Source organism: Aedes aegypti, chromosome 3 (genome assembly GCF_002204515.2).
Source record: "Aedes aegypti strain LVP_AGWG chromosome 3, AaegL5.0 Primary Assembly, whole genome shotgun sequence".
Classification (NCBI taxonomy): domain Eukaryota; kingdom Metazoa; phylum Arthropoda; class Insecta; order Diptera; family Culicidae; genus Aedes; species Aedes aegypti.
This window is the reverse complement of record NC_035109.1, coordinates 216,739,954-216,754,765: the sequence shown is the minus strand read 5'-3', so window position 1 is coordinate 216,754,765 and position 14,812 is coordinate 216,739,954. Positions and strand designations below refer to the sequence as shown.

Here is a 14,812-nt window from a genome sequence, read left to right as displayed (position 1 = left end):
AACTAAAGCTGCTCGTGAGCGTGTTCAAAGCTGTTCACAGCCAATTTCCTTTTTTGAAAAAACAAAAGCTCTTTTTTTTCAAGTTTTCTGGATTTTAGGGGTTTTTGACTACAAACTTTGACGAACTCCTTTTTTCGGATCACACCTTATTCGGTTGTTCGCGAGTAAAAGTTTGCAATCGGGTGCGAACATACTTACACTAAGCTTGTTCGCGAACCTGTGATGTTTGTTTTGCGTTGGTTTACACTCGTGACTTGCTTCGTGGTACCAACAATTCCTCCAATGAGGCACTAGAACTATAGTTCAAATGTTGATCATCCACGTGAAATATCCAACAATAGTAAAAAATATTATTTTTACATCGAAGATTTTCAAATCAACAATCAACCCTGAATCGACAAGAGTTGATGTGGCAAATGTGACCTGACCAAACTAGATGAATCTGTTCTTGGTTACCGTTTTCTAAACACTGCAATATTTACACAGCGGAACAATTTTTGTTCCAAGCACCAATCTACCAGTATCAGAGTTTAATTTGATTTTAACATTGATAAAGCAGGATTTTATACAGTTTTGGCAACCTGTACCTCAAACTTGCGATGTGCTAAATCTGATTTTTGAGAGCGGAATGTGATTCAGCTATTTCAAATTTACTAGATACACAAAATCTAATCTTTATAGAAATGAAACAAATATGTGGCACATTGGTATGTTGAACTGATCCAACGGAATATCGCAACTGTATATCAGCAAAATTACTTTTCTGATATTACAGACAAATATAATATTGCTAACACTGGATCATCGTTATTTTAAACTACTTTCTCTTACATCACGTACACGTCATCATCACCATCTTCTCTTCCCGGCAAAAAATGTACAAAACTAAAAAAATATACAATCTGCTATGAACAAATCCCTGAAACTGGGACAAACCTCCGCCGTCTCCTTGAATTTCGACAACAACGCAAAACGAACCACGAACCTCGAAAATGGGCTCGGCTGAACAGATTCCACGACGAGGAACACGCAAACTTGCTAAACTCGATGTGGCTAACCGCGATAACGTTTCTTTGCGTTGGCTATGGCGACATCGTTCCCAATACTTACTGCGGCCGGGGAATCACTTTAACTTGCGGAATGGTGGTAAGTACAAAACAAACTCCTCATCACAGCATTCCACCAGTTACGCAATTCGCTCAAAAAACGACTAATCCCAGAAGCACACCGCAACAAATACACAGCGCTTATGCAACTTGCAACAAACACACAATACTACACAGATACTTGAAAATAACAAGTGAGTTGACTATACTAAATACACTTTTAACACCTTAACAGCAATAGCCGCCGCAACAGAATCAAAGCTATTCTTCCAATATTGTACGATGTCACAACCTCTATTATGCAAAAACAAATATTTTCTACAATCATGGACTTTAATTTGTGGCTTAAAAGCAAGTTATGTACCTACAAGTACACTCACTGTACGACTTTTATTATCAAGTTTTTCTCCTAGCATTTCTTTCGAAAATCAAACTTTTACCTATTTGGAACTTCACTCTCAAAGCACAAATCTTACACGTAAAATGGATAAAGATCACGCATCGAGAAAATTGACCACCTAGCAGTAATTCGACAAATCATAAGGTCAGTCCTCTCTATGGGTTATCTACGCTATTGGTCACCAAAATGTTTCAAAACTGTTGTACCACATTCACCGAAGCTCTACTACACCTTTTACCTGGAATCTCACGTTTACTCTTTTTTTCTGTTTTGGCTGATACTTTACCAACTCTGTATTATCTGTTTTGAAAACATAACTGATACCTTTCCGATTAACCCTTCTCGTTCAAACTGTTTTTCGTGTGTTACTTTTGATTTCGTTTATGTTTTCGCTTATACTGGGGTGTAATGTAAATTGACTCAATAATCTCAAATGAAACGCAAATAATAATAAGGGAAAATGTTTAAACATAAAGCAAGCAAAGAACATTTGCATTACATGGTGGAAGACACCTATCATTGAATGATGTTCCTAAATATTAACAGCGCTCAATAACCTAAGGATAGTAAAAGAAATGTTACGGTTGGTTGGTTCTCTCTAAAAGCACACGTAGGCTAAGCAGTACTTTACCTGTTCTCATAATCTCTAGAACAAGTTATGCAACAAACGATCTAATCATCAACACCTTTCCTTTCATCATCTGTTCGTTAAACCGTTCTTTACCAAAAAAAAAAAAGCTAGCTATTTTTCAGATTCCCACAACAAACTCAATGCCAGCGATCCTCATAAATCAACTTTTGTTTTTGTTTCATGAAATATAGTTACACATTCCTTCAAATCCAAACTCGCTCTGTCCAAAACTAAATTCCAACCCAATTGAGTACAGCAGTAAATCATCCATTATTTGGTTGTTGACCGATTTGTCTACAGGTTTCATGATGAAGAACATGCCAATCTATTGAACGCCATGTGGTTAATCGCCATAACCTTTCTAAGCGTTGGCTTCGGCGATATCGTACCGAACACGTACTGTGGCCGAGGCATTGCAGTCAGTACGGGTATTATGGTGAGTCATATCAAGCTAAATTTCTTTCTCATTGTTCTGTTAAACTATAGCGAAGAAAGCCGTCTTCAACCAGTCGCCATCAAAAGCAGTAGATCAATAAAACAACTCAACTAAACTACATACTGATAAAGATACAGTCAGTAGGAATCTAGCAATCCATTCAATGATAATGTTGCCTGCTTTTCTATTGCATTAGTAGATGAATGGAATAAAACTTAGAGAACGATAAAAAATCCCCTTAAAGTCAGTTAACGAATAAACGTAGCTCTGTTTGACATATATAAATTCTTTTTTTTTTTTTTTTCAAGCAGACATTGCACATTTACAGTTGACACAGACACATAATTTATCTTTTTAATCACCACCCCAAGTTAGTTTTACCAACAAAAACATTATCACATCTCAACAATACCATTTGAAGCATTAACAGTTTTTCACTGAAGCATAACTGCTCAAACATTCATCTAACAAATCTTCATTAGTATTGCATACTTTTAATAAGAAATTCTGTGGTCAAATGAAAACGTCATCGTGAAAAAGTTCATCTTGTATGTCTAGTACCACCTGTAAAAAATATGCTCAATGAGTAGAAAACTGAAGAAACCAATAAACAATACAGCGCCCAGATATATGATTTTAATTTTCAACTACATTTGTTAAAATATTCCAACCAAGTTTGAACATCACTTCTCCATCGGAATGCGTTGCTAACCTGCCAACTATAAGAGATAAATATAGAAAACGGCCTAGGATATTGCTGTGTCCGTTTTGGTGAGACCAATTCCATATCTTATGCAGCCCACAGACGCTCAGAAGGTTTGACCAACATTGACTCCGCCCCCCAGGTTGATGCTCATGTTGGTGCTATGTTTGACTGTGTGTGAGGCTGCTTGACGAACCAATTTAACAGTTTGTGAAACCGATTTGAGGGTTGACGAATCGGGCGGCCAAAATCAAACGAGTTTCATTTTGCTCAAACCACCGGTGGGTGGAGTCAAATGTTTGACGAACTGATCGTACTGTCTATAGGGATGTTGAACGAACATCGACGTCAGCATGTCAAATTGAAGCTTCGACGTCCCATGAGCTACCGAAGCAGATGGGTGGCAATGGCAAGTCAAAATTCGAGTATTTACACAGCGTCGACGCCGTGGTGTCCTAGCAAATGTACACTCTTGAGTTGTTTCTATATATTTCACTAGCGTTTTCCCACAATCTTTATCTTATTTCTGTAGCAAAACCACCAGCAGTTTTACCTGTGATTCCGTCAAAAGATCATTTCCTTCAGGTAATACTACAGAAATTTCTTTAGGAATTCTACCATTCCTTCATGGGTTTTATGAATAATTCCTTCATGATTCCATCGGATGTTCCAGAAATTTAATGAAGATTTTGTCCTGTGATTTAATCTGGAATGCCTTACGGGATTACATCAGAAGTTTGTCTAGGCATTACATCAGGAGATCCTCCAAAGATTCTATTAGGAGTTCCTTCAGGGGTTGTTGCAGAAGTTCTTCTCTAAAGAACTCTTCAAGAGATTCTTCCAAGAAGTCCTCAAGGGATTTCTTCAGGGACTAATCAAGGGATGGCTCCAGAGATTCCTCAAGGAATTAATCTCGGAGTTTCTTGAGGGATTCCTCTCGGAATTCTTCCCGGAATATCTCCAAGTATTCTTGAGGCTTATTAGAAATTCTTCCAGGGATTTACCAGAAATTCCTTATAAGGATTTCACCACCGGAAGTTTTCAAGGAATTACTCGCGAAATCCATCAAGGGATTCCTCCTGAAATTTTAAAGGAATTTCAGTTTTTCTATGAATTTCTCGAGGAATATCTCCAGGGACTCTGCAGGATTATCAGAAAAAATCTCGTAAGGATTTTACCAGTAATTAGGGAATCAACAAGTATATCCTCCAGGGACTATTTTGGAGTTCCTTCTGGGATTGAAAAAATGAATTCCTTTAGGAGGATCCACTAGGATTTTCTTTAAGGATTGGAACTAAAAATCTTCTATATAAATCCTCCAGGAATTATTCAAAAGATTCCACCAGATTCCTCCAAAGATTTCATCTGGAACCTGACCAGGTAATTCTCCAGGATTTCCATTAAAAAACCGCCTAGGATTTCAGCTTAAATTCTCATAGAAATTCCACTGGATTCTGGAAAAATCCTCCAAGGATTCCACCAAAATTTTCTCAAATGATTTCACAATGAATTTCTCAAGGAATTTGATCTCAATTTCCTATAAAGATTCCCCAAGTAATTTCTTCAAACATTTCATCTGTCTCTCTAAATGGTAATTTTACGAGAGAGTTTTTTAGAAATCCAGGGGAACTTCCAGAGGTTTTACCAGGGTTAACACTGGGAATATCACAAGAATTTCTCCACAATTTCCACCAGGAAAATCTTCCAGAGTTTCGTCAGAAGTTCGACCAGAAAATATAGAAGGTTTTACCAGGATCTCTCATAGAATTTATTTAAGGTTATCAAAAATTCCTCCAAGAAATTTACCAGAAAATTTCCAATGGATCTACAAGATTTGTTTCTAAAAAAACACTAATATTTCCGCGAGAGAATCTACCAGGAATTCCACGAACTAAGCATTTTTCTGAATGCCTCCAGGATGAATCCTTGAAGAAACCTGGAAGATTTTTTTGGAGAATATCTGGAAAAATCCATGTAGCAATTTCTTGCGCAATCCTTTGAGAAATCACCAAATAAACTACTGGTGAAATTCTCAGAGAATTGTGTAGTTAAATTCCTAAATATGCCTCTGTAATAACTATTCAAGCAATCCCCGAAGGAGTTCCCTAAGGATTCTGTTAAGTAATTCTTAATGGATAAATTCCTGCAAAAAATACTGAAAGGTAATGGTGGATAAATTTCTTAAAGAATGGTCGGAGGAATATCCGGTAGATTTTTGAAGTAATTCCTAGATGAATCCCAGGACGAATACCTCGTAGGGTCTATGGTGGAAACACTGGAGTAATTTATAAAAGAATTTATTGAAGATTCTCAAGAAGAATCCCCGGAGGATAAATTCCCTAGGCAAATCTCTCGAAACTGTAGAAAATTTACTGGAAAGAATCGCTGAAGAAATTCTTGGAGGAATTACTGATGGAACTCCTGGTGGAAATTAAGGAGGAAGCCCCAACAAAAGTATACATAAAATCCCTGGGGGAATTTCCGGTGATCTTGAGGAATCCCTTGACAAGTTTTTCAAAGAATTCGTGATATAATTCGTGGGTAATGTGATGGAATCCTTGTTACTAATTTCTAGAAGAATTACTGAAGGAATCTTTGGAAGAATTGTTATAGCAATCTTTGGAAGGATTTTTGGAGGCAGCCTTGGAGTAAGCCCAGAAGAATAACTGAAGAAACCACTTGATGATTTTTTCGGATTGATCGTTGAAGGATTGAATGGAGGAAATCCTGAATAAATTGTAGACAAGCTTTAAACGAATCTCTGGAAGAATGCCAGGAAAAATTCCCCGGAGGAATTTCTGGTAGAATCTGTGGATAAATTTCTAGTGGAATTTTGAAAATTCTGTTCCCCCTTACTACAATAATTTCCCAAAAATCGTAGAAATATTCACCCCACAGAGTTTAGAAAAATAATAATTACATATCCACCTCACTTGTCGAGATCATTCAAAACATACGAAGAAATATAGTGTTGCTGCTACAAATTTTGGCAGTTGGCTAAACGGTAGCATCAACATAAATTGGTTTGACTAACTTGGGGGGCGGAGTTAATGCAGGTCAAACCGTCTGTGCGCTTCATTATGCTAACGCTTCCCAATCTCGATTCTTGCCGATCACTATTTGATGAAGTCATAATGAGTTCGTCACTTATCCTTGGCAGTCTAGTTATAGTAGACCACGAATTCGGTCTCAAATCTCTTAGCGAGAACCATTTTTGCTAACTGGAGCCATTTTTGTAATCTAAATCATATATTTCCATATAACGTCAAACGCCTAAAGGTATGCAACGCCCTGTAAATGTTCCGTAATTCAATCAATTTTGTTCGATTTATACTCCATTATCAAAGTTTGGGTCTTCAGTAAAGTTGTTCTGGAAGTAAAGCGCTATATGATGGTACCGTAATCCGGGGTAACATTGATCGCAATAACCCTCTTCGTAAACAGTCCGAATCAACATTTATTGATGAAATATTTTCAATGCATGAATGGTGATTCGCTTTCTTCTATTCATGAGCTAATAAACAATAAGGTTTATGCGAAAATTAAGTTGTGTTCATGCGTAAATGTTTCAACTTTTGGAAACAAAGATTTTCATGATTGTGCATGACACCATCAAAGAATCTTGTCTTACATGAGTTCTGAAAATGATATGAGCAAGATGCATTTGTTACTAAAAATGACATCGCCGAAAACGATTTCGTTGTCAAAACTTTTATAAATATGTTCAAAATAGCATAATTCACAAATTACTATAAAGCGTGCAAAATTTCCTTAGGAAATTGCCTACCTTTAGGCGTATTCCACAATCCAAAGTGTTTTTAATTTTAAAATAACTCAAAAAGTAAATGACTTGTAAGAGTTTGGCCTTCATATTCGGCTTCAGGGACCATGATTTTAGTAAGTAATGATATTTTAAATATTACCAAACGATGTTTTAATGGGTGATCAATGTTACCCCATATCAGCTAAATAAAAAAAATCACTTAAAACATTTTTTTAAACATGCTTTGAACTTTCAGAAAACAAAATACAATACATAGACACGAGCAATGGGTGCTAGTACTTGTTTTAAAAATATAAAATTTACAACACATGCATTTTTAAACCAAATGTTTAAGAAATATTCAAAAAAATGATCAATGTTACCCCGGATTACTATACCTCATTTAATTCGGAATTTCACCGCTAAGTGGCACTAGTAGACATGGAACTTTTACTTTTGTTTTTCAGATATTTCAGGATCCTGACCATTTAGAAAGATAGCGACTTCAGCAAATTAGTTCAGTAGCTCAAAGGCTATGATTATTTAAGCCAAAAATACTTCAGGATCCTGACTTTTTAGAAAAATTTCATCTTCGGCAAACTTGTTCAGAAGCACAGCAGCTATCATTATTTTACCCAATCTCGAACTTAAGTACTAAACAAAGAAAGCATTTCAGCAACTGAACAACTCTGCCGAAGATGCTTTTTTTAAGTGATCAAGCTCTTGAGATATTTGCAAAACAAATGTTTTATGCTCACTAGCGCTGCCTGGTGGCATAATTTTGAATCAACTAGCTAGATCAATGCACAGTGGTCCAGGAATCAGTTTTACGCGGAAAGATGCATTTTGAGCTTTAGAATGAAACATTAGACAAAAACGGTCTTCTACAAAGTTGTATGTATTAGTAAGGCCCTTTGTTTGGTGTTATTGAAAATTAGGGTGGACCACATTTTCATAGAAATTGTGTAACTAACTTTCTTATTTGTATAAATTATATTATACATGCTTCAGCGAAGTTGTAGACCATTCAATTTCAAGCAACTTTGCCAAAAAAAGTTTTTTTGTATCTCTTCAATTGACCGATTTAGAGCTTTTTTACTACGGTGACATAGGGTGGTCCGATCAAAACTGGTTTTCTGGCTCTAGAGTTTTCAATTCAAATTTCTCATCAAAGTAGTTTATGAAACACTTTTAGAACTTCGAAAAATGCGTAGTTAAAGGAGGAAATATTGTTGTTTTTCTCTCAAAAACATGCCTACTTTGATTGTGAATATCTCTGATTGGGGCAACCATAAAAATTATCTTTTGACGGCATTCAAAAGGCAAAATAAAATTGTATAATATATCAAAAAATTACAGATGTGTTATTTTTGTAACTCTAATAAAATGCCTTGAAAAACAAAGAATTTTAAGCAGAAAAACTTTAACAACTTTTGAACTAAACTAGATATCATCAATTTTCAAGAATAACGCAGAAAACGCCTAAATGTATGCAATTTCCTAAGGAATTTCCTGATATATACCAGAAATTCAATAATTTCAACCAAACCAACGAATTGGTACGAGTTTTGGTTATGAAATCTAGTTTGGGGATATATCTTAAGCATCCTCACAAACTTTCAGGATTATACCATGTCCAAATCCTTGTCTAGAACTAGAAGTTTATTGATGTTTGTCAACACTGCACCGTACAAGATTTTGAAATTTTACATTATTTTAATAGAAATGAACATTTTTGAACGCAAAAAACTTCACAACACACAATTTGGACATACTTACGACAAACAACGTTCATTCACTGCAGGTTACATTGATATTTGTGCTCCATTGGGAAGAAATAAAATCGAGTGACACAGTGATCAATTTCACCCTTCTGATTAATTTCACCCGAATTTACGGTAGTCCTTGAATTACCGAACAACTTTGCCGAAGACGCCATCTTTCTACGTGGTCAGGCTCCTGGGATATTTGCAAAACCAAGGATGTTGTACAAAGTACAACGCACGACTACAACTAATGAAAACCAACTAGTTAAAATAAGTAATCAATTTGTTCTAAATGTCGTTGTCAAGATTAAACAGTAGTGCACATTCAAAGGCAGAACTATTGATATCATCATGCTTATTTTTTAACGTTTAAATTCCAGGGAAATCCAAATGAAGGTGTCCATGACATCATAAATGGATTTTTTCTTGATTATTTGTTTTCGTCTTCTTGGCGGAATGAGGGAACCTTTACCAGAACAGATAATGTTCGTAGCAGCTTCCAATACGTATGCGTAATATATCTTACTAATAAATGGACCTCAGATTCCATGGAAGTAATGAAACGTGGTTATCAGGATTCTATCCGCTGTCTTTTCATTGGAGAAAAGGTTAAAGACAGGATAATGGAAACGATAAATATTTATTTTCTTCATGTGTAGTCGGAAAACAGACAAACGCAACACGTGTAGATATCAACGTTCAACGCTCCGTCATCGTAATCATCGAAATTTCAAAAGCAGCTGGGAAGTTCAAAACGGAAAATTATTCGATGAAAACGTTTTCACAGTGTTTAGATTGGAGAATAAAATACAGTGAACACGTTTTCCAGTAAGTTTTCCTGATTTTGAACGAAAAAAATGCATTTGAAAATTCCGAAATCAATGACAGATCCTGCCATCTTAAAGTATACATTTCTAAGAGATGTACAAAGTTAAATACTAGCTTATTCAATTCATCAATTGCACAATACATCATAAAATGTGCATTCTGGATGGAAGCTGCAACAAGTGTCGTCGCAAACAAATCCATTTGGAATCCATTAACTTGTTATTATGTCATCGTAAAAAGATTAAAGGCACATAAAATATGCCACAAGCCATAACAGTAATGACTGAAATAATGGGAGGAAATTCAGCGCTTTCATTTGAGTAAGTGGATGCTAAATGGAGAATTTATCATTTACGTGTATACAGTGAGGTCTCCTATTAGACACAGGGTTGGTTGCGTTAAAGAAATCCGCGTTATAGGAAACCCAGAGTTTATGGGATTTCGTCAGTTTGGAGGTTTCGATGAATATCTCGTATGCGTTAAGGCATAGTATAGTATTGTTTTCGGCGAAGCTTCAGTTCTCAGTACGATCTACCTTTAGGAGTCCAGGATCATGCTTTTAGTTGAGAACATGGCCGGTAGGAGCGCTTTTCCTAACTTGCACTAAGTAATATTTGTGTCAAGAAATTCAAAATTTTGCCATCATGCGGCACTAGCGAGCGTGAAACTTTTGTTTTGCGAACACCTCAGCAGGCTGACCACTCAAAAAGATGGAGTCTTTTGCAAAGTAGCTCAAGAGCTAACATTATTAGTGTCAAGTGATTCGAGATTTTGCCACCAGGCTGTGCTAGTGAGCATGCAACTTTTGTTTAACGAATATCCTTTAACGGTATCCTGATCTGCGAAGTAGCTCAGTAGCTCAACAGCTAACAATATTAAATACATATTGCGGCAAGAGATTCTAGATTTTGCCTTCAAGGGGGCGCTAGTGAGAATGAAACTTTTGTTTTGCAGATAACTCAGTAGCTTGACCACCCAAAAAGTTATCAAAAAGGTTATCATTGTTTGAGCCAGTTGATTCATTTTATTCCACTAGGTGGCGGTAGTGTGCATGAAATTTTTGATTTGCGAATATTTCATGATCCTGACCTGACCACCAACAAACAATATTTAGTATGGTCTATGTTTAAAGGTTGTTAAAGCAATATTGGAGATTGGTTGAATAATTAACCATTCAATTTTTTTCATTTTCAAAAAGTACTTGTACTTCAAGAGCATCAAAAATAATAGGCTTTCTAAAAAATGATCATATTTTTTGGAGCAGTGGTTCTCATGATATCAAAAAAATATTTGTTGCTTCAAAAACTGGGAAAAATACATTTTAAATTTCAAAGAAATTTAAATGAGCAGATTTTTTAGATTAAGAGTATTTTATTACGCAAGTAGGGTACACAGGTATGATACGCCTCCCTCCCCCAAGGAAAAACTGCTCTATCGCAGTAGCTATAGTTTTAGAAGTCAAAGCGATGCCATATTTAGTATCAATCGCATTTGCCTTGATCACATCGTTGGCAGAACTCATGTGAATCATGAATTTTCGGCAGTGTCGGCCATAATGATAGAAATCATTGTTTCTAAAAGTTGACAAATATGCGCATGAACTAAACGCAATTTTCGTTAAAGCCTTATTTTTTATAAGCTCATGAATATAAGCTAGAGAGGCAAAATTCATGATTTGTAAATGTTCCATCAATAAATGTTTATTTAATATTTTTACAAGATAAGTCATTCCGATCAATGATACCCCGCTGATCAATGTTACCCCGGATTACGGTACCTATTTTAATGCCAGTGTACTAAAAAGAATCACAAACTTACAAAAGTGTAGGCAATATATGTTAATATTTTATATTATGAAATTGCCATACAAAGCGAGTGTATATATTTTATTGTGAACTAGTCTGCAATTTTATGTGACTTAATTTATGATAATAAAGCTGATTCGACAGCTGTTACGGATTAAATACTAACTTTGTACGGGACAAAATATAATGCATCAACTCAGACAACAGCGTTTCATACAAGAAAATTCATCAATCAAACGTTTTCATTCACCATGCTGTGCGGGTGTGATGTAATTTATATAAGTAAACGATTCTTTACGTACATTCTTATGCGACTGCTGTCTGGGTGATGATCAGGATCATTTCAAAATTATGTAGTGATGATATGTTTAATATGATATTTTTCAGATATCTAACACATAGCAGAGAAAATTTGCACACCTTTTTAAAAAATTGCTAACTTTTCTTTGCTTATTTTCATAAATTTATGCTGATATAAGATGTAATTCTTATGGTGTTTGGCCGAATTACGAACAAAAAAAATGTCAGCACTGATGTGTAGGATTCATAAGTGTGGCCTGCTAGTTAATTTGTAGATCTTTATGATGTGGCGGGACGTCATGTTTTTTGCTTTACAAATGCTCCATGAGAATAATTGAAACTATTCGCTTCTTCAGGACGAAGTTGTGAACTCGCGTCAAGAGCTGGGACAAATAGCTTCGTCGTTGGACTACCAACGGTGTACAAGGGTTTGATATGTTTTTGATAATTTGATAAGAAATTTTTCCTTCTTTTAAACATAGGCTATTCTTTCAACTTGTACTGGTTTAATTACTATTGGCAATAATTTAGCTAATATTTTAATTGGGAATTTTACCTTCATCGGCAGTTATTTATAGTTATACTGATATATTAGGGCGATTCACTTAATAGCGTAAAGTGTTGCGTAAATCATGCTAAACTGATTATCCTAAATGTTTCATGACCTTGCGTAAATTGTCAATGAAACGTTTCAGAATGATGTCATTGAGCACTTTATTGATCTAAGAATGCTTTGGATATTAGAAAAATGGTAATCAACAAACATTATGAGATCTGGTTGCGAAGCAGAAAACGGTAAAATGGTGAAGATTGAGGAAAATGAGGGAATAGCAAAAACATTGGACATATTGAAACATTTTTATGAACAAGCAAATTCGCAGTTTTTATTGGGTATTACCTGGGAGGGAGGAACCGATACGAAATTTATGAACGTCAAGCTGAGCCGAGATTCCGCTGTCACGAACTGTCACTGTGAGCCCGCATCTTAAACAATGGACAAACATGCAAAAAGCGCGTAATTGATCAAATCATATTTTTGCATTTCATTAAATTTGACAAAAATTCGATTGAGATTCTATTCATGCTTATTCGAAAGCAATGTCACGAACTTTTTCCAATAAAAACGAAAATAAAATGCATAGAAAACTTTGGCCCTTTTTCCATGTTTGTCCAGAAAGATCGAAGTTACACAACAAAAGAAAACTAGCGATTTTCATCAAGTCTGCCTTGATAGTCGTTGGCAAGCTGGGGTTTTCTAGCAGTTATAAAAAACTTTGTGTCATATATTATGTGTAGTATCTGTGCCTCCCTCCCAGGGTATTACCATTTGTTCATAGGTTTAGTATAACCGCATAAAGAGAAGTTGATGTCTTATGATGATTTGTATGCGTTTGAGTGTTATGGCCGGAATAGGTGAATAAATTTCAAATTGGATGAAACCCAACAGATAAACGACGACAAACAGTTCACTGACCGTTGTGTTTCACATTCTAATCATGCAATCCGCTAAATAACATTTTTAACCAATACAAAATGTATTGACACAGTACTAGGTTTTTTTTTGCTAATTAGGTATTACATGAATAATACCGATGGTCTGGAACTTGCAGAAGACGCCCCGAAGAAAACGAAATTGTATGAAACTGTCTCAAAACAATCCATGTTGGTGAACGGTTGCGATACAACTCTGATGTACCAACCATTTGCCTAAGATTATGTAAGTGATCTCCCTCGGTAATCTAGAATAGGTTCAACGATATGCTCTTCATTGAAATGGCCACCTAAAATACGTAAACAAATGGAATAAATCAATGAAGTTTGAAGCAGACAACTAGATAACAAATCGCTCATTTGACATTTGAAAAAATTGAAGTTGAACATTTCATGTGAAATATTTCATTGCAAACGTTACGTAGAATACAACTTTGCGCGGGTTTAAGTGAATACCCCTATTAATTATTAGCATTACACTTGCTTAAATTTCTATAAAGGATTTTTCCGTCTTTTGAGCATAGGCTGTTCTTTCATAATTGAATATTTTTCATAGTTATCGGAATTAAGGCTTATAAATCATAAGTTGTAATACGTACATTCGCCAGGGATACGATTATATGAAAAAATTAGATTCTCGCTCCAGTCCACTTTTTGGATTGCATTTAGGTCCCATAACAACTGAGCAAAATTTCACTTCGATTGGTGAAACTATATTTTAGCGCCAGCTGTCTTCGGCAATATTCTGCATGGTCAAAATACCTATCGATATAGGGAAAGTGAACCAGTTATGGCCATAGTGGTTCCCTATTTGGCCATACGCGAAATTTCGATAACTTTTACATTTGAAATATTTTTGAACGTTTGAACATCAAGATACATCTTAAATCTAACTAATACAACACAAAAAACTTTTCAAAATGTAAAGACATTCCAGCAATCCCGTATGGCGAAATAGGGAACCACTATGTCCATAACTGGTACACTTTCCCTATGTGTTCAGAATTTTTAAAGAGGTCAATAAGCGTCCTCCAGCGATTTTTTTTTTTTTGCAAAAGTAAGTTTTCCTATGGAAAATCCCTCACAAACTTTGAACGGCTGGCGCTAAAATATAGTTTCTCTGATTGAGCTGAATTTTTGCACAGTTGTTATGGGACCCAAAAAGTGGAATGGAGCGAGAATCTAAATTTTGTTCCACACTGACGTACATAGATAGTTGTATTAAAAATTAAACCGAACAACTCGATGCACACTTACGTTGAAGAATTTCACTGTTTCTTCGTTGTGTAAAGATGAAGCAAAACTTGTGGCTGCTATAAACTAATCAATTTACTAAGTACTATCAGAATAATTTAAGCAAATCGATGCTACTGAAAGACGAATAAATCATAAACCGTTTCATCAACTGTCAAAATCTGGCAACAAACGCAATGTGAAAATCTATGCTGGCAGCTATTACCGCTAGCAGAGATGTGAATAATTGCTTACATTTAGGATGTTCTTCTTTCAGCATTGAATGTTCCTTGAACTAACACTAAAGAGCTGTATATCAATGATGATTAATCCTTCTATAAAAATAAACT

General features: G+C 35.5%; 1 protein-coding gene across 3 annotated transcripts in view; it reads left to right on the top strand.

The window, feature by feature from the left end:
• LOC5568022 (small conductance calcium-activated potassium channel protein) overlaps nucleotides 1-14,812 on the top strand; it is an 806,025-nt gene that overhangs the window by 764,678 nt on the left and 26,535 nt on the right. For all 3 annotated transcript variants that reach the window (XM_021853723.1, XM_021853725.1, XM_021853724.1), the window contains one exon: nucleotides 2,438-2,573. In XM_021853723.1, coding sequence (XP_021709415.1) covers nucleotides 2,438-2,573 — 136 coding nt within the window. The remainder of the gene's footprint in view (nucleotides 1-2,437; nucleotides 2,574-14,812) is intronic.